Source organism: Trachinotus anak, unplaced genomic scaffold (genome assembly GCF_046630095.1).
Source record: "Trachinotus anak isolate AG129_WGS33_773 ecotype Australia unplaced genomic scaffold, CSIRO_AGI_Tana_v1 ptg000001l, whole genome shotgun sequence".
Taxonomy (NCBI): Eukaryota; Metazoa; Chordata; class Actinopteri; order Carangiformes; family Carangidae; genus Trachinotus; species Trachinotus anak.
Genome location: NW_027273852.1, coordinates 9,141,011 through 9,166,993, shown reverse-complemented (window position 1 = coordinate 9,166,993; position 25,983 = coordinate 9,141,011). Strand labels below are relative to the sequence as shown.

Here is a 25,983-nt window from a genome sequence, read left to right as displayed (position 1 = left end):
ACGAATACATTTATGGGAGATTTCAGAAACGGAAGTAGTGTGTCTTCCATGTACTTTGCCGTGGCGCGAATTTTTTATTCGTCAATTTCCATACAAGGCGGGTAAAACGTTGACTCCTTTCCAACTTCAGATCAAAGTTTCAGATGTAACCTGAATCGTGTGCCAAGATGGAGGTTCAGCGTTGAAGCAGACGGGACACAATGAACGTTACATATGAAACTATGCTCAATCTTCAAAATGTGAATATTTCAGTTACACTTTGTGTGGGTTACAGTTTATAAATGAATTAAATGAATGGGATTTTTTTAGCAAAGGAGGCACTGAAACAGGAAGATATGGACATTTAATTTAATACAGATGAATAATAGGGACAAGTTCACTTGAAGTCTGGCAGCAAAATTCAGATGAGACAAAAACAACATGTTGTTGTAAACAACAGGAAGTGGAGCTGCTTGAAGCACCAAGGTAAGTGACAAGGTTGGGTTGGGGCACTATACCAGACTGAATAAAAAGAGGCAACTCAGAAAGAATGGACTGGAGGACATGAGTCAGAAATGTTTATTTAACCTCGGGTATTGGCATTGTATCACAGTTTATTTGGTTACTTGTGAAAAATGTAAATAGTAAATGTAATAAATAAAAAGACACTTTTTTTTCTGAAACATTATCGCTGGATACCATCTGCCATTTAATGGAGGAAAGAAAATAAAGAAGAGGGACTGAAGCTTCCAATTTTCTAATAATAATTAGAGCATAGATTCATTTATATTAACCAGACAAGAGACCGTTTTTAAAAATAAAATCTTATTTGGTCATGCATATATATATATGTGTGTGTGTGTGTGTGTGTGTGTGTGTATATGTATATGTATATATATATATATATATATATATATATATATATATATATATATCATAAGCATCGGTGATTCTCTTGCAAAAAGCAGTTCATTTGTGAGCATGTAAGTAGACATAATTCATATGCAAAACCTTTTCAGTGCATGACATGTTGAGCACACAAGAAGCTGTCAGTTCATGTGTGGCCCACATTAAGTTCTTCCCCCCGCACCACGCCCTCCCCTGCCGCCTCTCCTCTGTCGACCTCTGACTTGTTTATTGTCCTGGCGTGGTAATCTTTTCTGTCGCTCCACTTTGATCCACCCGCCATCGCTGGATTTGGCCCCGTCTTTATCCTCACTGGGGTTTTCTGCCACAGACAATATACCTGGTATCATGGGTGGGCGGTTCTGTGATGTGACACTGTAACTGTTGGACCGTGGCCTCCCTGGCTGTCGTGAGGTTTTGCTGGTTTTATTATGAATATAGCTTCCTCTAGTGTTGGTCCATGCGTGCCCCATACCCTGTTCCCTTCCCACAGTTAATGTGTTGCCAAAGTAGCTGTTTCTGCGGTGCTCGTGCACTGCTCCAGCACTGAGTGGCCGCTCTCGTTCCCTCTCTGAGGTGCTCTCTGATGTAGTGCTGGAGGGACTGCTGCCCTTTGACCCCAGATGGAGCAGCGAGAGTTTGGCTGACAGGCCAGCAGTTGGCGATGAGCTGCGTGAGTCAATCCAGGGAGATGCGTGGATGCGGTTTGGAGAGCGACGCACAGCTGCAGCATAAGAGAACCCCTGGCTTTCATGTGCAGACAGGAACTGAGGCAGAGTGCGGGCATCAGAGCTAGTGAAGGCAGTCCGAGCAGCAGTCGGCTGCAGGGATTTCTCGGTCATCATCTGCCTCAACCTTACGTTGTACATCCATATGGGATCAATATCTAAAACAGAAGATAAGCACTGATAAAAATAAGACCTCATTTTGTGTTTCATACTGATGAAAATATTCAAGAGCAACGATCTTTATTTGTCCTGCAGTGGAAGAGGCTGCTTCGGCACTCTTCAGGTCAACAGAAGACAACAAAACTACAAATCAAACATTACCACAGTTAGACTTGTCCTTGACGTTCCAGTCGATGTTAGCCTGTGTCGTTTCAATGACCAGCTCCAGAGTCTTGATCTCGTCTTGGCCACCACTGAGACTCCACGTCATCGGGAAGCTGTGTCTGGTTGTCTTTGGGGACTTGACATCATTCTGAAGGGTCAAGTCAAAAGGGGATATGAGGATATTTGGTTTCAAAAGTGTTTATATTTGTTGCACTGGTGTGACTGCCTTTGATGCATTTTCACATTTAGATTTCAATTGTAGATTAGCAATGTTTTGTAAGGCGCCTCCCACAGCAGCTGAACTGACTCACCTCATAATTGACGATGTAGTCCACTTTCTGGTTCTGTTGTATTCCAACGATCCATTTGTCCATCACAAAAGGCGGCTGCATTGCAATAACGTTAGTCCATTAAAAATCTGACTACAGAAACCACACTACAACAATCCTGTGAGTAAAATGTAAACAGTTAAATCAGTCAATGTTTAGCACTGATTAAAAGATGACAGGTAATGTCTTTTGCAACTTGTTTAGGAAATGTGTTTCTGCCAACACCTTAGTCATCCGGAAGACTTCCACATCCTGCTGGTTGGCATTAAAGATTACGTCTTTGATGTAGGTTACTGCAACGTCATCTCCATCGAGTTCCATGTACATTTTCCATTTGCAGTCCTTGAAAGAAAAGAGTCATAATGTAGATTCTCTGGTACACGCAAAAAACAACACCTGATTGCACTGAAAAGTTCATAACTGCACTATTCTTTGTGGAGAACTTGGTTAATCCTGAACATAAACCAACAGCACAGCCTAGAGGTAGTTTAATGGCAGTGGCAAGTTACTGGACACAGACCGTCATACTGTGGGGAGGAAAGAAATTATAACATAAAAGTGAGATAAAATAAATTAAAGTGATATAAAAAAAAATGTAATTAGTCATTTGTATGCAGTATTAGTATAGGAAAACATTTTATTCAGAAAACATTTTAAACATTGGAAAACATTTGTCCACTATCCTAATGTCCTCAACATTTCAGTGAGAACTGTGGCATTTTATTAAATGATTATGGCAGAGAAAACAAAACAAATACAACAGAAATTAGTTTTACACGGACATTCTGATATTCCTCGTCAAATATTATATGTTTATTTATTTATTAATCTTATTTTTTCTGTACAGGAGATTGATGATAAGGGTGAAAACCTTCATTTGTTTCCCTGTGAGTTGTTGCATGCGGCACACATCAAGTCCTCGCTAGGAGACACAAGCCTGAACAATTCCCCATCCCTCTTCTGCTGCATAACCAGTGCTGACGAAGCAGTAATGATTGTGCCAATCCCCAAAAGCCGGCCACGAAGCCACAGGTCACCGCTTAACCACACAGGGTTCACGGCGCAGGCCAATCCATTGTGTGGTGATCACAGAGAAAGACATCAGAGGAGTGGCACTAACACACTCGTCTGTGGAGCCTTCGCCCTCTCCTGCATCGTCCTCGGGGACTGGAAGCAGCTCAAAGGGGAAGCTTCAGCAAGCCTCTGGCTCAGAAACACACCAGTGGCCCCCGCGCTGGCCTGGTGTCGGCCCTGGACGGTCGCACCGGGCCTCCCAGGTCCATGCTAGTCTAATCACTCCAGCAGAAACAATGTCTGGTAATGATGCCTAGGAACCGAGTGCGTCTAATGACAACTCATACATAATTCAGCACCTTTCACTTGGCTGCACGGTGATATCCTCATTAGTAGGGGACCCTCAGTGGCTGTCAGATGGTGGCCGCACAATCGCAGGCCCTCATTTTGTCTTTGAGAAGTGCAGCTGCTTCCATGACATCGCCAGCAAAGAGGGGCGAAGAAAAAAATGCAGTGCGGGTTTGTTTTATTTAGTGCAAAAAACCTTCCAGTTTGTAAAAACAAGGCTGACACGGAACCTGACACCAGGCAGGGGAAAATAATTAGCTCTCATTTTCTCAGCCTCCTGTTTCCTTCTCCCTGCTGTGTTTTCTACCCACTAAACCACCACATGTCAGAAGAAATGGGAGGCAATTAGCAGGCTCGTTTCAGCCCTGCCGAACACACTGAAAGAGGACTATTTATGATGGGACAATGAACAGCTGAAAGATTAAATAACGTTTGCCTTTTAAAAAGAAAATGACTTCTGGCTAAATGGGCTATTTTTGATTAGATTCAAACAGCAAGTGAAGAGCCACCCTTTCTCCACAGTTTGAGACCCTAACAAAGGGCTGTGCGCAAGTTGAGGTGGCTGTGGTACATGGCTGAGAATGAGATGTTTATTTTTCTGGTTTTTATACATGTCTAGTGATGCCTTCAGCGGTCAGTGTAACAGCCATCATCATGAGTCCTCAGAACAAAGAGCTTCAGCACAAGGAGGTTGATACAATCGTGGCAAAACCTTGATTCTGTACATCGTTTTCACAAAGTAACGATCATTACCAAACTTTTTGAAAATGTTAGCATTTAAAACCAACCCTGATCAAAGTAGATAGGACATCTCTTTGTGACTGTATCTTTTAGTTGTCCTTCACAGAGCCAGTGATGAGTTTCATCAGATGCTCACAGCTGCAGACTATGGTGATGCAGTCACTGTGTGTGTGTGTGTGTGTTTTACAGACTTACAGATTTCCCAGTTCCTGGTTTCCAGTGGTACCCAAACACCAGCTCCAGATTTACTGTTTTACTCCTTTCCACCTCCTTTTCCAGCTCATCCTGAGAGGAAAACATGTACAGAGAAGGCTGAAATCTGTACTGAAAAGCACAAACAACTTCCTGATGAAAGAGAAGAAACTCCATACCTTAAATAGTGGTGGGAAGTGGACGAACCCGAGGTAATCATTTGTGAGCCTTTCAATTTCCTCCTGCAAGAGAGAAAATGTAAGATTCACTGTAAATCCAAACATCAATGAGCACAGACCTAACTCTGTAAATTATATGTGCCTTTAAAAAAAATAAGTTGACAGTTGTGATTAACGGTTAACTGTGCCTTGCCTTAAGGTGTATAGCATGACCTTTGGACTTGACCCCCATGTCCCGCATGTCATTTTCTGTGAGCAACAGCAATCTCTTTCCAGTGATGTGATTTTCCTTAAACAGGTCAGCGTATAGCTGCATGTCACATGTACCTTCCCCTGAGAAAGAAAAAGAAACAACCAGTTTTCAAACAACAGGTCACAAAATAAATTGTCTAAATGCACCAAAGTGAAATTAAAGATGATCTTATGGTGTAAAACTTCATAAAGTAAACAAACACACCTGCAGAGAATATTTGCTGCATCCAGAAATACTAAAGACACAAAATAGCCACATTAGTTTTTAATAGCAATGTATTAATACAGAATTTAGAAGGCACATTAAATACACTGATACTGACCACATGCTCCTCTGTCCAGGAATAGATGTCAAGGGTGGGCAGCAACTACATAGAAACACAAGACAAATAGATGTAACAGCAATAGAATATGGATGGATGCAGACATCATGAGTGTCTTTCTGACAGAAATTTTTTTTTACAAAACTTAAGTAAATGTTATTAAAATGGAAAATAGCCATGTTTTTCATGTCGTCGGAGCCATTACTTTTCCGGTTATTGTGCTATGTGATTAAGAAGACTTGCCTCTAATGGTCTATACCAAACCGAAATGTCCATCTGACTGATCTAACGTGATCTATTTGAATGATAAGTCATTTATTGCTCATTAAATGCAGTCAGGCAGAAACTTGCCGGCCAAAATAAAGATTTCATCATTGTGATCATGAGACTGGTGTGTAATGACAGAAATAATGCGATGGAAAATTGGAGGAAAGACGACTAAATGAATGAGTAATCCCCATTCACTGTCTTCTTCCCACGACATCTGAAAACAGCTCAGATTAGGAAATGAACGCCGGTCTCAGCACACAGTCGCTGCCATACGTTTCGGTGCAGCCTGCTGCCTCATAAAGCCACTCAGCCCTGCAGCATTTTTTACTTCCTCCAGTGCTGCAGTTTCAGAAGTAAACACATTCAGAAACACTCTGCCGCTGCCAAAGTCTCATTGGAGTGACTTCGCTGAACGTATAAACAAAAATGCGTTGTCATGCTTCTTTTATTAAGATCCATGACATGCTGTTGACAAAAGGCACCAAAATCTCAAATTTACAATGACACGCTTTATATGGTTATGATATGTGTGAGGAATCTGCAGGAAAAAAAAAGACTATGAATTTGATTTAGTTCACACAATTCTGCCCCCATGTGGACTAATGCATGATGGGTAACCAGGTCATGAATACTGGGAGACACATGGTATGAAGCCACAATAAAAATTCCTAGTGATGAAATATATTTGCAGTCTTATTGAAATGGTGTCAGTCACGGTCTGTTCTGTGTTCTATTATAAACAGTTTGGTGATAGTAGTGGCAGTACAACATCATTCTCATGAAACATTTGTCCTTCTATCACCATTTGTTCGCACATGGAAAGTAATAAAATCAATCTAAGACAGACAGGTGAGCAGAGAGAGTTGAAAGAAACTGATTTATTCACAAAACAATGAAGGATGCGGCAAAATAAATCACACCAAGAAGCTGCTAGCCGTATGACTTCAGTGGAAGCTCAAGTGTGGAGGTTGAACGTTTGAAGATGCCCCAAGTGACTCGATTTCACACAGGGAAATGTAAATACTGGTGAAAGTCTGTGTTAACCGTTACGTCAGGTCTAATATGTTTAGGGCCTGATGGCACAAGGGTACAGGCAATGTTTGAGTAGGAATATTAGCTCATGGCTGGGAGCTAACAAGCAACAACACAGGAATACAGAGGATTACATCCTCATGAGACTGACTGATGATAACAAGTGAAGGGGGCAATTTAATGGGTTATGCTCAAGGAAGCATGTCCCTCCCCCAGATGAAGCATAATACCTAACTGAACACTCGGGCTAATACGATTTTTCTCTACTGTAAAGTGCAGGTCTTGCGGCTAATATTCAGTTAGACTATATAGTGTTATACTGGATGTAAAATGCATCTATAGAGGGAAATTATTCAATTAAAACTGACATTGCTCTTCGGTAAAGACTGTGCCTTCTGATTGAGCCACTAGTGCAGAAACATTGTTATTATTATAAATAATTTCTTTTATATTTTTTAAGTCTCTTTGGCCTCAGGACAAAGTCTGTGAGGAAAACTAAAATATAAAATGAGAGAATGAAACTGACAGTCACACAGCATAGTCCCCCTCCTGCTGTTTTGAACCTGGGTCAGTGAGAGGAAAAAACATGTACTTTCTCATCCTGCATCTCAACAACTGCACACATCCAGAACAAATTGGCCAATCTTAATGTCAGCAAAATGTCACTTCATCATAAAAGCCTGGCCTTCTCTAAGCAACTGGCTTATGAGGCTCTTTCTTCACAGCTTGGCACTATACATCCAGTACATTAGGCATACAGTAAATGACATCCATAATATCTATAGGTGGAGGGTTTAAAATATGTTCTGTAATATGCTTCTGCGCTACATTGATCTATTAAAGAATTGACATCATGGATAAAACCTGAACAGCAGAAGAAATAGTTTTACCAAGACATGTTTTAAGTGATGATTTTTGAAATGACAAAATAATCAACGTGACTTAACAAGCAATTGGTTAAGAAATAGTGCTTCCACAACACCAATGACGTGAGATCACAGTATTGGAAAGACCGGAGAGGTTCATTCACTGTCGTCAGACCAAGTGAAGCGTCCCGTCCCCAGAGTCATGTTGATTTTGTGTCCTTCTCTGACACAGCTTGACTTGGAGGAGTTCTGCTTGGCCTGCATGTTGACCTGCATGCCAGAGTGCAGGACAGGCCGGCCGAAGTCCGCTGAAAACACGTCCTCAAAGCCTTTCATCACAGACTGCAGATTCACCTCCTCGTTACTGGAGGCTGTGATCTGACACGACATCTCTGAACTGTTTGATTCCTCCGTCTTTGACTGATAGAATGACTGAGCGCTTATCTTTTTTGCCACAGGTAAGAAGAGCTGAGAGGCAGAGACAGGAGAAGAAAAGAGACAGAGGGGTAAAAGAAAAAAAAGAGAGAGGATAGAAAAGAAAAGGAAATAAGTAATCAGTTTTAATCCACAAAATAAAGTGTGAATAAGAAAAGTGGACAATTTCAACCCCAACACAAGATGTGATTTAGGAAACAAGACGTTAAAGGGAGGTTAACAGAGCAGAGCAGTGGAATAAAGGTAGGATAGAACAAGAAAGGACCACAGGAAATGATTCCAGTGTATTTGATTCAAAGGTTTTGTTGACTATTTCAAACTCAAACTATAGAAATTGTGTGTTGTTGAGGGGCATCTTCCAAGGGATCTGCTCTGTACACCATTGTGCCATGCGGTTTGAGATAAACCATTGTGTATCATTCACAGAAACACCAGTGAAAAGACGGATAAACAGAATTGGACTGAAGATTAATCTGCAAATATTTTGATAATCGATTGATCACGTCTGACATTTTTCAAGCAAAAATGCCAAATGTTGCTTCTAACGTCTCAAAAGTGAGGATTTGATGCTTTTCTTTGTTATTTGCAGTGGTTAAAAAAAATCTTTGGGTGTAGGACTGTTGGTCAGATAAAACAAACAATTTGAAAATGTCGCAATGGCCAGTAGGAAATTGTAATATGCATTTTTTTTACTACTTTTTTATAGTCATAATTATAATCAGTCATATTATAATCTATAACTTTATGTGTGATGTTATTGCACATCAAGCTTTTTTTGCATGCAAAAAACAAAAACAATGCAGAGTAACAAAAGAAAACAGCAAAACCGTGAGGAGACTGGATGCTCACAATCCAATTCAAATTCTTCAACCATGCACTACACCGCATATAAATGCAGCACTGCCAGTGGTGTCTACTGCCCATAATGTTCTCATAATGTGCTTCCCCCTCCTTCTCATTCCACGCTTTTTATTCTCATTTCACTGCATTCCCATATCCACTTCACCCCAGAGAAAGATCAGGAAAATTCTGTCCTTCTCTTAATGCGAGTGAGGGAATACACGTGTGAACAGCAAAGTAAAAGTGAGGTGCTGCTGCTGTGACTACTTGATGGTGTGCGGCTGCTGTCCTGGGGGACAAGGTGAACCAGGGTGAAGAAGGGATAGTGAGGAACTCACCGGGCTGTTGGACTGTTCAATGAGTTTGCGCTCCCACATCTTTAGACGCCGCTCTCGCTCCTTCAGCTCCTGTTCCTTAGTGCTCAGGTCCCTCTCCAGCTTCTTAAGTCTCTCAAGTGTAGCTTCAATCTCACACCTGCAGTACACAGCAGGAAAGACCAAAACCAACAATATAATGTTAGCTCGTCTTTCAATACTTTTCCGCTTCCCTACCCTGTCTGTGGCACTCTGCCCCAAGCACATACTAAAGGAGTCAGTCTTTATGGGTTCAACCGTATTTTTCTTTAGAAGAGGCTAACTTATATCGTAAAACAGCTCTAAAAGGTTACTCTGACAGAGGAGTAAATATTGCATTTGTTGGGGACTATTTTCAGTGGCAGATTAATGCACCTTTGATGCATGAGTGGATATTTAAAGCAGCAGGACGGCGTGGGTGCAACTGACTCAACATAAACTACATTTCGCCATGTTACCCTCTGCAATGATCATTTATGTGTTTTAACACATTAAAATCCAATGTAACCGATCATACACAGCATGTTGTGGCATATATTTTGTATCAAATTGTGTGACGCTTGTGTGACTCAACACCCAAGAAATGTTTTTTTTTTTTTAATGGCTGCATCATTCAATTAAATGTAGGTATTTAGCATCTTTGACAACTATGGGATTTCCACTAGATTTTTAGAAGTTGTACTACTAAGTATAGTTATGGACAGTGAGAAATAATACTCGGACAGTAAGCAGTGACACATAATAAAAACAAAACCGAATAAAACTCTTCTCTTAACAGCCCAGTGATGCCCTGCAGGCAGAAGGTGATTAGGCTTAGAGTGTGTCTGATGCTTTGAATGCCAAGGACAGGACAATGTCTCATGCTCACTTCACGCTGAGGAAGTTTGTTTCGCCCAGCAGGTGGGGCTGCACAGTGTGTTGTAAATATCCGTGCTGAGCTTCAGCCCAACAAAAACTTCATTTCCCACACTCTCGTTTCATAAACACATGAATCCCGGGCAGGAAGGCCCATCCTTACTCCACCGCTTCCTCCCTAACCCCCGATGCTTCCAACCTCAAACAATTTCCACTCTTACTCCACTTCCCAAATCATAGGTTTTCTTGCCTCCCACTTTTCCTGATAAACTGTATCCGCATTGCACATCACCCTCACAGCTCACATCGCATCTTCTGCATTTTCCAATGCGTCTACGCTAAAAAAAAACCAACAAACAAATTCTCTTAAATTGCTTGAGATGCGAGATGAGGAAGGAAAAGACAACTCCCTCGTCAGGACTGTGTCCAGACTCGTAACAGGGGGCTTCTATTGAGTTTTTCACGTTTGATTTCTAACTGAATGTGCATTTCTATTTGTATTCTAACCCAAATAATTTAACATAAAACAGGTAACAATACAATGGAATTAAGACATAACAACCACTGAAATATGCTGAAACTTGCTTTAAATTAATACACTATCACAGCTACAGTTTGGCATTTAACCTCTATACATTAAAATGTACAGTGTAGTTTAGGTATTGGGGTATTGGGGCATTAACATGAGATTATAATTATGATCTGAAAGTGGTGATTCTCAGCTTTAATTTGGTGGTTTTTGCATCAGCATCAGATACATTTAATAAAATATATAATAATCTAGCAAATACACATCAGCTACCTGAGCAAAATAAGCACAACAAATCTCTTCTCTCCCAACATAACACCTCTCTACCACCTCTGATAAAGCTACCTCCTGCTCCCATCAACCACACGCCTCTACTTTCACTTTGAGCCAGTTAAGATTAAAGTATCAAACCTCCTGGGCTAAAACAGGTGTTTCTATCTGTTTCTCACACGTCTTCAGTTTCTCTTTTCCAGCACTGAGATTCACTCCAACCTGATCCACCTGCAGATGGCTGCGTGGACATGTTGCAACCAGCACAACTTCTGAGGCAAAACCTCAGAGCACAGACAAGCCCCGCAGAGAGGCAGACAGAGAATAAAGTAACAGCTGAGACTCAGGCTGTGCAACATCACCAAACCTCCAGCTGCTCATACAGGCCAATTAAACACTTCTACTTGAAAAAGATGGTGATTATTTTTAGGGCCTTATGGGTAAAGAGAGGAAGTATATCCAGATGGATGATTCTTTGGAGGTTTTCATGCCTTTATGTAGCTATCAGTGTAATTATTAAAGATCTATATGCACGATCTCAAGTCCTTTTTGTATTTCACGGCCCCCATCAGCTACATTTCCACATCATTCTTTGAAAACAGTTGCACATTTCCTTAGGCTGAGGCAGTATATTGGTGAAAAAAGAGGGTTATAAATACATTTACTGCGGCTGGAGAATGGATGATCACATTACCTCCATTCAGCCTTGTTGTGAAGGAAAGAGTTGCACTGTTGAGGAAGTTGGCTGTCATTAGACATGGACTCCAAAGTAGAGAGGATCTGCTTGAACATTGGCCTTTCCTAAATAAACATAAAAACATTTGTTTTGTATGTGATTCAAATGGAAACATACATATGTTGTTCATACCCATGCTAATGTAACTTTGTGGATAACTCACTTTTGGCTCTGTTGCCCAGCAGTTCCTCATGAGCTCAGCAAAACTGACCGGACAGCCACTAGGGATGGTTAACCTCTGAAACACACACGGTGAGTTGGCAAAATGAGCTGCCAGTGCTAAAGTGACGGGCTGCTGATGTTAAGGAACACCTGGGCATTTTGGAAAATATGCTTCTTTATTTTCTTATTTTGATCTTCTTCTATTTTCATAGAGTTAGATGAGGATTGATTCCACTCTCAGGTCCATCTGTTAAATATGAGAAATATGGGAAACTGCTAGTTTAGCTCAGTCCTGCAGCCTCCATTCGTTCCCTCATGGTGACAACAACAATACAGGAAGTCAATGCTCCTAGTTAAGAAGTAGTACCACACAACCCCCTCATACAACTTCAACAAATGTTAGCTAGCAATGTGCGGACTGACCATGTGTATGGAAGTGTGCCTGTGTGCATGTTTGTGTGGTCACACCAGAAACCTTCTTTCTTTCTGATCTCTTTCTCTAGTCTACCTCCTGGTGTCTATATGTTTACGAAGCACCTTCACGTCTAATTCAACCCAAGGCAAATCTTTCTATGGACTTTGTATGCTATCATACCGCCACCCCCATTTCCACTCTTTATGCTAAGCTAACCTAACAAGCTCCATATTTAACATACAGACATGATGATGGTATTGATCTTCTCATCGAACTCTCTGCAACAAAGTAAAGAAGCACAATTCCAAAACCTTTAAACTGGGACATAACATTTGAATAGAGCACAATGATATAACAATGTAGTTAACTGTTCCATACAATTTATAAACTCCATCATACGCTGATGAGACCTAAAATGTGACTCATGAAAGGTTTATTTATCTGGACAATAACGATCCCCAGTTCTCATGGTCAGTATTATATATACACACACACATTTAATCACACACAATCACATAATCACACACAATGGTACCTCATTTTTCTCCACGACGAGCCAGGCCACTTGTAAGCCTTCCAGACCTTTGAAGGGGATCTCACGGGTGAGCATTTCCCAAAGCACCTATCACAAGAGTCAAGAGCCAAGGTCAGGAAACAAACAAATTTCTAACATCATAAAATAGTCCTGTACATGTATGTATTTATATGCACCGCCATAACAGCCAAGGATCTGCTGTTTTGCTGCACCACATGCTGGGATTTACAGCATCAATACTGCTAAGCAGTTAAGTATGTTTTATCTCTTGATATAGCATGTGAATTCATATACTGTACAAATAAACATTAAAAACATTTATCTGTCGTTGTTGGAACCCAAATGAAACATACAAAACTGACAAAAACCTTCATTTAGATCTCCAACACCGATCAAAGGCTGCCATGATTTTTGAAGTACAATAACAGTGCACCCTTGAAAATATAAGTTCTTTTCAATTGGTATTCAGCAGCATCAGGAATAACAGCCCGTGTTGACAAAAAATGAGATCATGAAAAGGTGGAGAAGAGCCATTTTTCAAACACCAAGGGGTTTTACTCTATATGTGTACCTTATTTGTGCATTTCTGCACTTGCCAGCTGCCTCTCATTACATGTATGTATTTTACTATAGAAATCAGTTTCTCACAAACGTGCCTGAGGGGGTAAACTGCATACTTAAATCTGCAATCATTTTGCAGTAACCCTGGCATAAAAAGCGCTCATTGCAATTATAAACATTGTCTGTTTAGCTTCAAAGGTCGAGCATAGATCTAAAAAAAAACTAATTTTTACATATTTTTTTTGTAAATGCATTGGAATTTTACTCTTCAATTTACTCTTGTATGAAAGGGACTGCAATTTTTAAGCTGGCTGAGGGTAACTAGTAATGGTTTCCAATTTAAAGCTACTTCCAAAAGACAGAAGCTTCACAAGAGTTTCAAGAATGGGAAAGTCACAATAAATGTCTAACAGGCACATGTACTTCTGCAAAGGTCAAAATCACTGCTATTCTCCACTTAAGCAGAGAAAGAAATGCAGACATGAAGGGTGGGCCTGGTTTACTTCTTTTTTTTAAGCCACAAGTAACTTCAGTGCAATTTCTTCAAACGTAAACTGATTCTGAATTGTTCAACTCAGACTGAGTCTCACTGTCCTTGTCAATCACTGTCATCTTTGATGTGCCGTAATGAAAACCTTTTCCCTGGATTTGATAAAAGTACTGTCAGATCATTTAAAGAGAAATTACACAAATCAACTGATCTTCAGAGCGATCCTAAACTTGAAAATTCAGGAATTCTGTTTTAAGAAGCTAAAAGCAATTTCTTGCAAAATTTCAGTGATTTAGAAGTGCTGTGAAGAAATAAAATTATGTCTACTCACAGATACATATCAAGGACAGCCTATCACTGCCCTCCAAAGATGATGTGTCACAGCCGCATCACATCAATCACTATATATAATAATAACAATAAACAATAACTTTATGCATTCGTTTGTATTCAACATTTAATTCGCTTCAATATGTTGAAACAGACAAATAGGAAGCTAATGTATTTCCTAATGATAATAGTTATGTGTACAATATCAGATATAATACTTATTTTATAAATATATATATAAATACATATATATATATATTTATTTATGTATTATATACTTATATAACATCAAAATGTTGGAACAAATGTTGTAACAATTGAAAACTGTGGAGCTCCTACATTAAATGTGTATGTTAATAAAAAAATATATATATAAATATATAAAAAAATATCTATTGTTTTTATATTTTCTTGTTCATTTTTGTTCTTTCTGAGTTATCAGAAGGATTTTAGTATTCTGCTGCTTCTAGGGTTAGGGTTCACGCTCTTTAATTATTATAGTCAATTTTATCATATCAGCACATATGCCTCTTTCAAGAGGTTCCCAAAATGTTTACTTATGTGGTTAATATGTACATTAGGAGGAATCAGTCTGTCGTACGAGCATTTCATTGTTTTCAGTCTGAATCCATTATGTCATGATTTGGAGATACAGCAGTGATGTTCAAAAATAGGCTTTCTTAGTTGGAAAGTGTGTGTACTCAGCCTCAGAGCTGTAACACTGCCATCAGATAGTGACATCTACATTTTCTTAAATAATCTGGGTAGCTGCTCTTAAGAGTAAAGGGTCCTCTGTCCTATACTCTTACACCATCAACATCAGTCTGATGAATCCTGTTTTTTTTATTCTGTAAGAAGGCAATATGTTCCAAACAATTAACTATACAATTTAAAATAAAAATATTGCATCAGAGTTTCGTTCTTATCACTCACCACACCAAAGGAGAAAGTGTCACAAGTCTCAGACACAGGCAGGCTCTGGATCACTTCCGGAGCCATCCAGGGAAACGTGCCAACCAAGGACATGTGTGTTGTGTGGGTCAAGAATTTAGATGCCCCAAAATCACAAATCTGGGGAAGAACAGAATGAGACTTGAATGAATTTTGCAGCTAAATAAAAATATTTATTTGTTATCCCTAGCCTCCTGTCATTGATGTACTTACTTTATGTCTATCATACTTAACATCTAGTCAAACCAGCAGTGCTGAGTTTTCTCTACTGAAAAAGATGTCTGCATCTGGATGTGACGCTAGTGTTAGCAGATGCTAAAAATACGGGTTTCTATCATAATTACATCATTCAGGGTGGGACTCAGTTGCTATTTTCATCAACGCAGTGTCACAGGCAAATGCTGTTTGGCACACTATACCGTATATATACAGAATGTGCCAGAAGAGGCTTCAAAATATGTTTGGAGTAACTGAACAGTTTTCCAGAATATAGATACAATTTTGCAAATAAAAATAGGTAAAATATTGTTGACCTTTTGATAAATCTACTCTCTCTTAGCAGTGAGGCACAGCACTAATGCTGGCAGTGGTTTCTTGTACATGCTAAGTTAGTCACTGCCCTCTTGTGTCCATATACTGTAGGTAAATAACATACCATTATTTCATTCACAGACATTCAATTCAAATAGGTATGGATGAAATATTACATTTACAGCTGCGACTCACTGTGCAGACCAACATATGATCAAACTCAGTCATATAAAAAACCTACCTTGAGAACTTTGTCGGCAGCTAAAACAACTGAGAGAGAAAACAGGGTTTTATCAGTCAGTACAAGCAGGTATTCACATAGAATATCTAGCATGAATGTAGAAACAAATGAATATTAATTTTGGACATGGTAAAAATAATGCTGTTAAATCTGTTACCATTCCTGGACTTCAGGTCTCTGTGGATCACTTTAACTGGTGCCTCTGAATGTAAATAGTGCATCCCTAAAGAGAAAATACAGAGATATTTTTCAGAGGGAGATCACTGGAAACTCACCAAGATGTGAACACCTTTCTGATCTGCCTCAGACATGCTTCTACTTGTCTATATAAATTATAGCTCTGATTAATCATATGGGAAAGTAATGCATCTTTCAGCTGCTCATGTTCCAAGAGAGACCCCATTGTGTTTGAAATACTTTATGTGCGCTCTCAACATTTCTGATTTAAACTGTTGACAATCTGGTTTCAGAAATATGCCATAAATAAACACATGTTTAAACATGTGCTGTTTATTAACTTATTATTAGTTATTAGGCCTTTGATATCACGTATCATAATATTGTGGCATTCTTAAAGGAAGTGACTTGAACAGGATTATTAGTAGCTAGTTAAGATATGACCTGCAAAAGGTCATATCATTTTCAAGGTGCTGCAGCTAAAGATGTGAACGCTGAAATCCTTAACATCAACACAGGTGTTCCTCAGGGTTCAATCTTAGGTCTTCTCCCTTTCAATACTACATTAGTAACCTTGGGTTGTATTAGTTAATCACTGTCAATTCCACCTGTATGCAAATGACACAGTGAAAACAACAATGTTTCACTGAGGACGGTGTAAGCAGTTGTTTCTGGCTGAATTTCATACAACTCTCACCACTGGTGACATAGTTTATTTGCACGTTTCGCAGTTTCATTACAACAGTTTGCTATTTAAAAAAATCACAGCGCTCCCTCTTTTTCATTCATAAAGCCTTGATACAAAAAATATAAACATATCATACCAGCCTCCTTCAGTTCTAAAATTCAGCTTTTCAAAAATTAGCTGCTGTCTTTGTTGTATCATAACTGATATTCACTAATATAATCAAGGTAATAAATAATAGTCACATTTACCTCTGGCGATGTCTGCAGCCCATGTCATGATCTGTCCCATGTCCATGTCCTCACTCTTATCACTGGACAAGTAATCATACAAGGACCCACCGCTTGCATACTCTGTGGAGAAATATGATTGAGTTTGTATCATCTGGAGGGACTGATACCAAAAAGTAAATGAAGACAGTTGGGAAAAAGTAAAGAGTGACAATTTGTGCTGTTAAAAAGTCTAACAGTGACAAAATTGTTCTCTTCAGGCGCTACATTATACATATTAGTGCAGTATGTGGCAGCATTACGCAAAAACAATAGATAGTTGAAATTCTGCTAGACAGCTCCTGGAAGCCAGGTAATAGTGTCTTGTTTAGATTGCTCTTGTCACTGGCCTGTCGCTGTGATGAGATCAGTTTATCACAGTGAAACTGAACACTCTGCGCCCACCTGTTCCCTCAGGATCTGTGGTCAAATTCTGATATTTCTACAACACAAAGGAATAATCTTCCTGCTGATTTTTCAAAAGGTTTCATTCACTTCTAGTCTGGCACATACCTGACAGCCATGTCGCCTTTTTGCAAAATGTTCCTCACATTACTATCACAAGAGATAAAGCTATGTAAATGAAGTATATGTAGAACGGGCAAATCAACATTTTTGTTTCAAGTGCTTGAATGAAGAATAACAAGCACTATCATACTGACTGAAACAGCAGGAAACCACTGTTTGTGCGCAGTATAATAACCCAATCATGTCCAAACACAGTATTGTAAACATGCACAGGCACCAAGACAGGAGTCTAATTAACAATCATAAAGCATGCCAATCGATTATTATTCTTGTGAGTCTAAATTCTGTATGAGCTTTTTGTTTTTGTGCGTTGTAGTGTAAGATGACCGTCAGCAAATGTAGAAAGTGTATTTCAAATACAGTAACATGCAGTTGCAATAAAGTTTACCTTTCTTTACACGTGTCTGTGTCTGTACTTTGCACTTGGATACATTCAACCACATTCCATAGATAATATGACTTGCGGCTCTGTTGTAAACTGCACTTTCATTCTTAGTCTCATCCACCCCCGCAGAGTGAATTTGTTTAATGTCACAGAGGAGTTTTTAATTTATGTGAAACAGTCTTGCAATTAATCTAACAGGTAAATGTACCTTTACTTCAAAATGATAACTAACCTTTATTCATTAAGTTTATGAGGGCAGTGAGTGACAGTAGATATTGTTAAACTCCTGCAGGTCAACAGAGACACACAGGCCTCTCAAACAGGTTGTAGATACTGGCTGTTTGAAAGCGAGGACTGCTCGGCCTGATGCTGTGTGTCAACAGACAGGGGAAATTTATATCAGAGCTGATCAATGTGGAAACAGCATGGCCATAAACATTTTTAATGTAACTGGTGCTAATTAGATTCTGCTCTAATAAATAAAGACACTGACAAAACCTTTCACTTTCACTGTTGCTTAATACTACAGCTGCTGCTCAGGAACCATGCGCAACAAGTTTTTCTCCTTTTCTCAGACGCAGTTCTGCAAGTTTAAAACCACAAACTTAATGATCGAAACTTCAAATGCTTTCATTTAATTGTGATTGATTTCTGGTTCTCTCCAGAAATCCCAGTTCTTTTCATTTTTTTTATAGAGCCCGCTTAACTTTTCACACAACTGTTACGCTAAAAGAATCTGTTTTGGTCGTATTGGTTTATTCGCAGCATGAGAATATACAGCGAAACAAAACCCTTGATTCCATCATCTGTCACACGTAAAGGGTGGAGAAAGAGGAGATGCGACTTTGTGACATAGAGGTGTGTGTCTGTAAGGCGTTCAACTTTGTTGCAATGTAATGTTAGACAGTGTGATGTATCATCATCATGTGATGTGGCAGTTTAGGTGAGGCTCCCAGCCCAAACAATAACCTCACTCTATCTTCTTCCACTTTTCCATTCCTCAGTAAAATGACATATTTATTTCAGCATGGTGATGGAAATTTTATAAACACAAATCTCATGTTCAGGTCAAACTCACTGGGGCTCTCTGAGATCTGTAGATCAGTAGATGTCAAGTGGATGAAAACCCAAATCCTGATGTAAAGGATGGGAACGTTTTGCAGTAGAAAACAGACTTTATAAAACATATTTTATTTCCATTTTTAAATTACCATCAAACGATTTAAGGTGTTCATAAGAAAGTTTTTTTTCCTTTTTGATGAATGTTACATCATTTTCTTTTTGAAAATCAAATTTGAGGACCACACAACACACTTTGACGGATGCATTTATAGTTTTGGCCTTTGTGTTAGTTATTCAAAACTTGGCCTTTTGTTTCTAATAATTCATCCAAGCAACAGAGAAAAACTGGAGTTGATATGAATGCTTGCTTATTGTTGTTGAAAGTGTTTTTACTGTGTTATTGTTTATATTATTGTCTTACACTCTTATGCTGTTGCTCTTACTTGGCGGCACATCAAATTTCCCTTCATGGAATGATAACGATTGCCTTGACTTGAATTGACCTGACATGTTTCCTTTATTCATCTACCACTGCTATTTTTATTTCAGTTTTCAATTTGCGCATTTCCCCTTACAGAATAACACCCCCACACCTGCAAATCAGTTCCAACCCTCTTGCCAACATCATCAGAAAGCCGCAGTGACATATGCTTTCTATTTACCATCTTTCTATCCTTTTTTATACTTTTTCTATGAGAAAATACACTCTATAAAAATGTACAGAGGAAAATAATGATTACATGAAGGGACAAGGCAGTGGTGAACCCAGCAGACCTGCATAAATGTTTTCCAATCTTGTTGTAATATAAATTCAGTTTACATTATATTCTCTCAGTAAAATGCTGAGATTTAACAGTGTGTATCTTTTCTTGCACATACAAATAAACCAAATAAGATAGAAATGGTCTAGACCAATTGCAGAGACCTTTCTATAACATCTATATAAAGGTAAATAACAAAAGGTCGGGACCACAATCCGTCAGTGTTCCAGCCTCCCAATGTTGTTTACAGCAACATGAGACAAATGCAGACAAAAGCTTGTGTCAGTAAATATAACAAAATATAACATCACCTGTTCGACATCACAGTTCAACACATTTGACTTAGTGAGGCCAGATGTGAACCGTGGGCTTGTATTTATCGGTTTCATTTCATTTCATTCATTCGGATGCTGTGTATTATCCACATGATTAAAGGAGGTGATCCCTCCATGTTCAGGATGTGAGTGGGGACTGTTGTGATTTTCTTTCAGTGTGTTCTACTGTCTTCCAGGCAGGGGAAGCAGTCCACACCTTTACGTGAAAAGTTTACCAACTTCTTTGTGTAAACAGTGTCACGGCTCAATCAGATTTATTTGTCTTTTTTTGATATAGCAGTATGGACAAGGCATCAAAAATATATAACCTGCGGGGCAGTCAGTAGGTTTCTCAAACATGCAGTAATCCCAGAATATCACAGACCTTTTTATAATGGCACAGTCAAACAGAAACTAACTTTGTTAGTTCAGCCCAAGAGGCTCAGAGGTTCAGCCTTTGATGTACAGTGAGTAAACATGTTAAGAGCCTTCCTATGTAGACTAAGCTGTTTGTACCGAACTGCTGCTTGAGGGCTGCTGTGGACTTTGATGATGATCTGTTGTTGTTCCGAGATACAGAGCCTGTTTTTTTTGTTTGTTTTTTTTTGTTTTTTTTGTTTGGTTTTTTTTGCTGCCCAGAAAGAGGGAATAGTCATCATATTTGTAATTGCAGTTAAATTGGTCTTAATTACAATGTTGTAACTAAGAGTGTAGTGTTAAAACAAGTATAACTCAACAATTTGTCAATTAATGAATAATTTGATTGCTAGAAAAAGAATTGCCAACAATTTTGATAGTTACTTGTTAATAAATCATAAAGAAATTCTGTTTTATATCACTGTGAAGTGAAGATATTTGGCTTTTGTACTATTGGTCAGACAAAACAAATGATCTCAAAACATCATGTTATTTCTGGAAAGCTGAAATTGGTATTTTCTATTGTTTTCTGATTACAGATTCATCAATAATTTAATTAATCATTATTTGCTGCTGTAATTACATATACTATATGCCACATGTAAAGCTATCTATCATTAATCTGTGATCACTTGTGCAGCAGACTGCAGGTCAGTACAAAGATTTGCAATAACACTCCAATAAAGAATTAGGCAAAAGAGGCAATTAAAAAACTACCTGCCACCAAATAATCCATCTGAAGGTCTAAAATCCAAATACAGAGGTTTATTATTATATCATGGAGCAGAGCTCAAACTAATGGTATTATGCTAAGAAGTGCTCTAACACAGCAGCAACAGCAGAGGAGAGAGTTTGAAATACAATAAAACTTGTCAGTTCCCTTCAGACATTTTAAAAGATTCTTTTTATTTTTATTCATTTTATGTAGAGATAGGGAAATTACATGTTTTGAATTATAATTTGAGTCTGATATGTTTTGCAGGGTTTTTCCAAAAAAGTTTGATTTCCTTCCTTCTCTTTTGTCCCACATTCACTCCCTCTGCCTCAGTGTGTCTGTGCACTGAAGGTTCAGGTTTCCACATCACACTAGTGTAAGGTGTTTAATGGTTCATCGATGTCTTCCAAAGGACTTGTGATGTCATAAAATGCTGATTGTGTCTACACCTCTTTAAGGTGAGCACAACTTAACAGACGGATGAAACAACAGGCTTCTAGTGTCAGACTCTGCACATACATCATTCTCCACACTGAAGCTCAAACATCCAAGTAAAACACGCTTTTGGTTTAAGGGGGACTTTAAATGTCATTTCCACAGGATAAATACTACATTCCTGCTAGATGAAGGTTTGTGAAGAGGCATCGTGGGCCCCTTGTTTTCTACAGTCCATGTCTACATGAGCTTTAGAGGGTGCGTTATTCTACTCAGCTTCTAAATCAGACAAAAAAACATGGGCCCACAACTACTGTATCAATGTGTGCACTTCCTGAACCCTCTGGCATTCACTAATGCCTCCATAGAAACCTCTGCAGCATTCACTGTTAAGCAAACTGTGCAACTGGTGCAAACAGATTCAGCTGCTATGTTTTCTAACATGATGTAGTCCAGTCGCGCTGTTGTACACTGCTTATTACTGAGACGCACTGCACTGTATACATCATATAGTACCAATGGCTTATCATTTAAAAAAACTTACCAGTGACGATTCCATAGTTGGGAGCCTCGACAATTGCGCCATAAAACTGAATGATGTTACGGTGGCTGAGGACACTGAGGATTTCAGCCTGAGCGATGAGCACACAAGGACAAAACATAATTGGATCTTTTTCATCATAATGAAGATTCCTTTACAAACGTCTGAAAATCATTATATACGTATCTGAAGAAACAATTAACAATAGACTAAAAGTCTCCAGCCACTGAGCTGACATGCTGATGTTATGGAGGTATAATGTTTACCATGCTCTCCATCTCAGTTTAGGGTGTTAGCATTTGCTAATTAGTCCAAAACACAAAGTACGGCTGAGGCTGATGGGTATGTCATTGGTTCTGTAGGTATGTGTTTATGTATTAAAGTGAGAAAGTTAAAATTTCGACCTGATGATGGCGCTAGATAAAAAAGTAAAGGTACTGCTATCATGGGTGGGATATGAATCTTTGTACCAAATCTCATGGCAATCCATCCAACAGTTGTTGAGACATTTCAGCAAAAGGACAGTGCACATAAAGTCGTATTAATATAATATGCTTGACCAGAAAGCCCCTATGTGTCACCATTCAAAGAATGAACAGAAACCTGACAAAACCAATTCATTTAATTGTAGTCAAACACTACAATTAAAGGAACAATTGATTCAATGTGAAAGGATTACGTTATTATTTTCACTGAAAAATCATCTCTCCAACACTTGAGTGAAGTTGAATGGATATCAGTGATCTTTTACCATTTTATAAAAGGAAAGATGAATAATTTTCTGAATGTTCTATCACCAGCCTGTACATGTGATACAATTTCCCTGAAAAGATCTCAAAGATAATTCTTTTTTGTCTTTAAGACAATGAGCCTGAGCTTTCAAAGGGATTTCAAGAACAGCCTCTTCTGTAATTGGGCCAAATACATGCTTTCATTTGGCAATAATGTTTCTTTTGCAGCACGTGTCTAAGAGTGGGGGAGTATAATGACCATGAGTGATAGGTACAGAAGTCACCACATCCCACTAAGTGGGGTAGCAATTAGAATGATTACTATACTGACAATTAAAAAGTATATGAAAAGCCCAGGCAATTATGACTCCTACCTCGTTTTCAATCTTGAGCAGTTTTTTCACAGCCACCTCTTTGTCCTGGGAGATCCACCTGGCTCGGTACACACTTCCGAAGCTGCCACCGCCACAGTTCTCATAGAAGAGAACGTCATCGAACTTGATTTGCACGAAGGAAGCGCTTGGAGACGACATTTCATAATGACACTCAGCACCAACTCAGCTTCTGGGGGATCACAGGAAGGGAAGGAAGTCTGGTTTGTTCAACAAAGTCCTCTATGGTAAAACAAGCCTGTTCCTGCAGTGAAGGAGTCTTCAAAGAATAGCTTCACTCTGAACCACACCAGTCGCGATAGTGACTGCATATTGGACAGGACTCCAACATGACCCAAAAGAGGCCGCTGTGCCATTGGCTGATTCTGCATGTAGTGTCAGTGTGATATCCCTGGTTTTAGCTCAGTGATTTACTGAACATCCTCTGTCTCTGACTCTTTTCCACTCAGTCCTCATCATCAGTACCAGTAAGCAATGAGCTCATGGATCCAGACTCTGTTTGTATAAGGACGATGGCATGCCCGGTATGCTGTGATCACGCAGCCAAAGTCACAGACTATTCCAGCACAGTCTGCTGTGTTCAGTACAAGTAAGGCCACAAGCAGGGAGAGCCAAAAAAAACCTGGAGAGCCCCTCATATTCTCTTTATCTTTTCAACTATAAAATGAGCTCTTCCTGCCCATGAAAAGGCCATACCTCCAGTATTTGTGTAAGCCAGGGTTAGGAGGAGCATAATGCTCCCAAACTGGAGTCCACGATTGATAATCACTTCCTTTTGTTTGTCCGCAAAAGCATAAAAGCATCTTGTAAAGAAATAATTCCATCATTACAGGAAATTGTAGCTCTGTTATTGTTCATAGGTTTCCCCATTTACAGCTGAGCAATTACAGCTTTTAAAAGGCTGTTACCTGGGTCTCCATTGGGATTGCTATCCATCCCAGCGGGAAATGCCTCCATTGTCACAGAGGGGAGTCATCACTTTCTGCTGATTTACTTGTATTCATGTTATACTTAGCCTCACAGCAATCTGCTCAGTGGACCAGCCTCCCAGTATTGTCCATCCACTCAAGAAGCCAGGGTTACTGGGATATGGTAGCACTCCTGCACTCATTCCTGCCAGTGTCTCATTTAATAGCAAACACTGCTTTAAGCACTGCAACAATAAGGGCCTGATGGCCATATGTCAAACTGCAGGTAGTTACTGTCATCAAAACTAAATGAAAAATAAATCACACAAAGCCAGCATTTAGACCTGTCAGCTTGCATTTCACAATCTATCAGGCACAGCAGCCAGGTTATATTTAATCTCTGAAATCTAGATCAATCCTTAATACTTATCATTGATTTTACAGTGCATGATAGATATCGATCATGCCCTCATTGGAGCTCACATATTTCTCCCCGAACCCGGCCCGAGTCTGAGACAGCAATAACCGAGCATGCCCGAACCCGACGCAGTTGGTGTAATCTGAGGTACCGTGTAAAGCAGCTGTTGTTTCCATGGTCACAGTTTGCCTGTTTCCAGATTACACATGTGGGCACTTGGTAAATGACAGTTAAAGCCTCAGTTTTAGGGCACAGGTAAACTGTTTTAAAACACACACATTATGCAGTCGCATCAGCAGTTCTTCTAATTTCACTCAAATGAACTTTAAGCACCGTGACAATTAGGCTTGCAAATCCTCCACAAGCTCAAAAGTCAAAGGTGTTTGTGGTTTGTCGGACATGACCGACATGACTGTTTCTACATTTCTTTTAAGAACCGAGTCGGGTTTCCACCCTTCAGCCGCTGCGTGGCTTAACATCAATGGGGTGACTTGCAGAGAGACTTGACGCCCTGCAAACGTTTCATTACCTGAAAAGGCATTGGACACAAATGTATCCACAGTTAAGATAATGGGAAATAATGAATTACTGCGCTTAATGGTATTATTATGGCATGATCTGTTGTAATTACACCTTGACAGCAAACCTGCACAAATATCATGTGCACGGAACAGACCATTATAAACAACAAGCCGTGTTTAATCTGAAGCGCACAGTAGGTGGCCTGGACGACCTGGATGCCTGACAGCTACCAGCATGGAAATACTGTCTAACTTTTGCTCTCACTCTCTCACAATATACAAAATACATACCGACATTCAGTGTGAAGTTTCCGGCTTCGGGCAGCTACTCCTCTGTGCAGGTTAGAGTGAGAGATTTCCGGGAAAGCTCATGTGACGCTTTTTGATTTCCCCACTCTCTCCGCGGTGGTTTCACTGGTTGCACAACTTCTCCCAGTTGGTGGCTGATGTTGTGTGGACGGGCTCGTTTCCAGTCGCTATCCTTATGACAACAGCTCCGCCCGCTGGATGAAAGTGGGACAACTTCCGTGGACCTCGGATGTATTTTTTCTAAACGTCCTGGGACGGCGGTGTCCAACGTGTGGTCGGCGGACCAGTTGGGGTCCCCATTATCATTCGGTATATATCAGCAACTTTGACCAGATCCTCCTTCATAGCCTGAAAATGACACTGCAAGATCTTTTATTTTTATAAAACGTTTGTTCTTAACTATCTTTTTGTCTATTTTATGGTTACTTCACTTTTATTAAATTTCCGTGTCATTGTATATTTAATGTATCTAATTAATTTTGCGTGAGTTAAGCTGTTTAAATTTACTGTTTTTAAATAATGCTGTACAAATAAGCTGGTCTTAAATATGTATTTACTCCTGTTAAACCCAGGTCAGATGGACCTAAACATTAGCTAAAGTGTCATTTTTATTTGTAGTTTGTAATTTTTTTACTTTTTACTTTAAATCCACTACATTTCACGTAACAGTGCAGTTTACACATTTATCTGATAGCCAT

General features: G+C 39.3%; 1 protein-coding gene and 1 long non-coding RNA gene across 5 annotated transcripts; one reads left to right on the top strand and one right to left on the bottom strand.

Moving 5' to 3' along the window:
* Positions 1–17: 17 nt before the first annotated feature.
* LOC139618708 (uncharacterized) lies at positions 18–11,453 on the top strand. Of its 2 annotated transcripts, none has more exons than XR_011689778.1 (3): positions 18–465; positions 4,649–4,773; positions 10,969–11,453. It is a non-coding gene; the product is annotated as an uncharacterized lncRNA (long non-coding RNA). The 2 variants fall into 2 exon arrangements; XR_011689780.1 differs by lacking the exon at positions 10,969–11,453 and adding an exon at positions 7,942–9,088.
* Positions 541–25,767, bottom strand: map3k20a (mitogen-activated protein kinase kinase kinase 20a). 3 transcript variants are annotated; one of them, XM_071474839.1, is made up of 20 exons: positions 25,272–25,647; positions 23,112–23,301; positions 22,010–22,097; positions 16,831–16,932; positions 15,875–15,940; positions 15,718–15,746; positions 14,928–15,065; positions 12,614–12,700; positions 11,665–11,739; positions 11,460–11,566; positions 9,097–9,232; positions 5,316–5,360; positions 5,198–5,228; positions 4,934–5,073; positions 4,741–4,803; positions 4,565–4,654; positions 2,492–2,608; positions 2,249–2,323; positions 1,935–2,085; positions 541–1,771 (listed from the first exon to the last, which is right to left on the bottom strand). In XM_071474839.1, exons 2-20 carry the CDS (start codon positions 23,268–23,270, stop codon positions 1,050–1,052), a joined length of 2,421 nt encoding a protein of 806 aa, XP_071330940.1. In that variant the 5' UTR covers positions 23,271–23,301; positions 25,272–25,647; the 3' UTR covers positions 541–1,049. The 3 variants fall into 3 exon arrangements, with proteins under 3 accessions (XP_071330940.1, XP_071330932.1, XP_071330947.1); XM_071474831.1 differs by having other exon boundaries at positions 25,268–25,645; XM_071474846.1 differs by lacking the exons at positions 541–1,771; positions 1,935–2,085; positions 2,249–2,323; ... (4 more) ...; positions 5,198–5,228; positions 5,316–5,360 and adding an exon at positions 6,013–7,951 and having other exon boundaries at positions 25,268–25,767.
* Between the last annotated feature and the right edge of the window lie 216 nt (positions 25,768–25,983).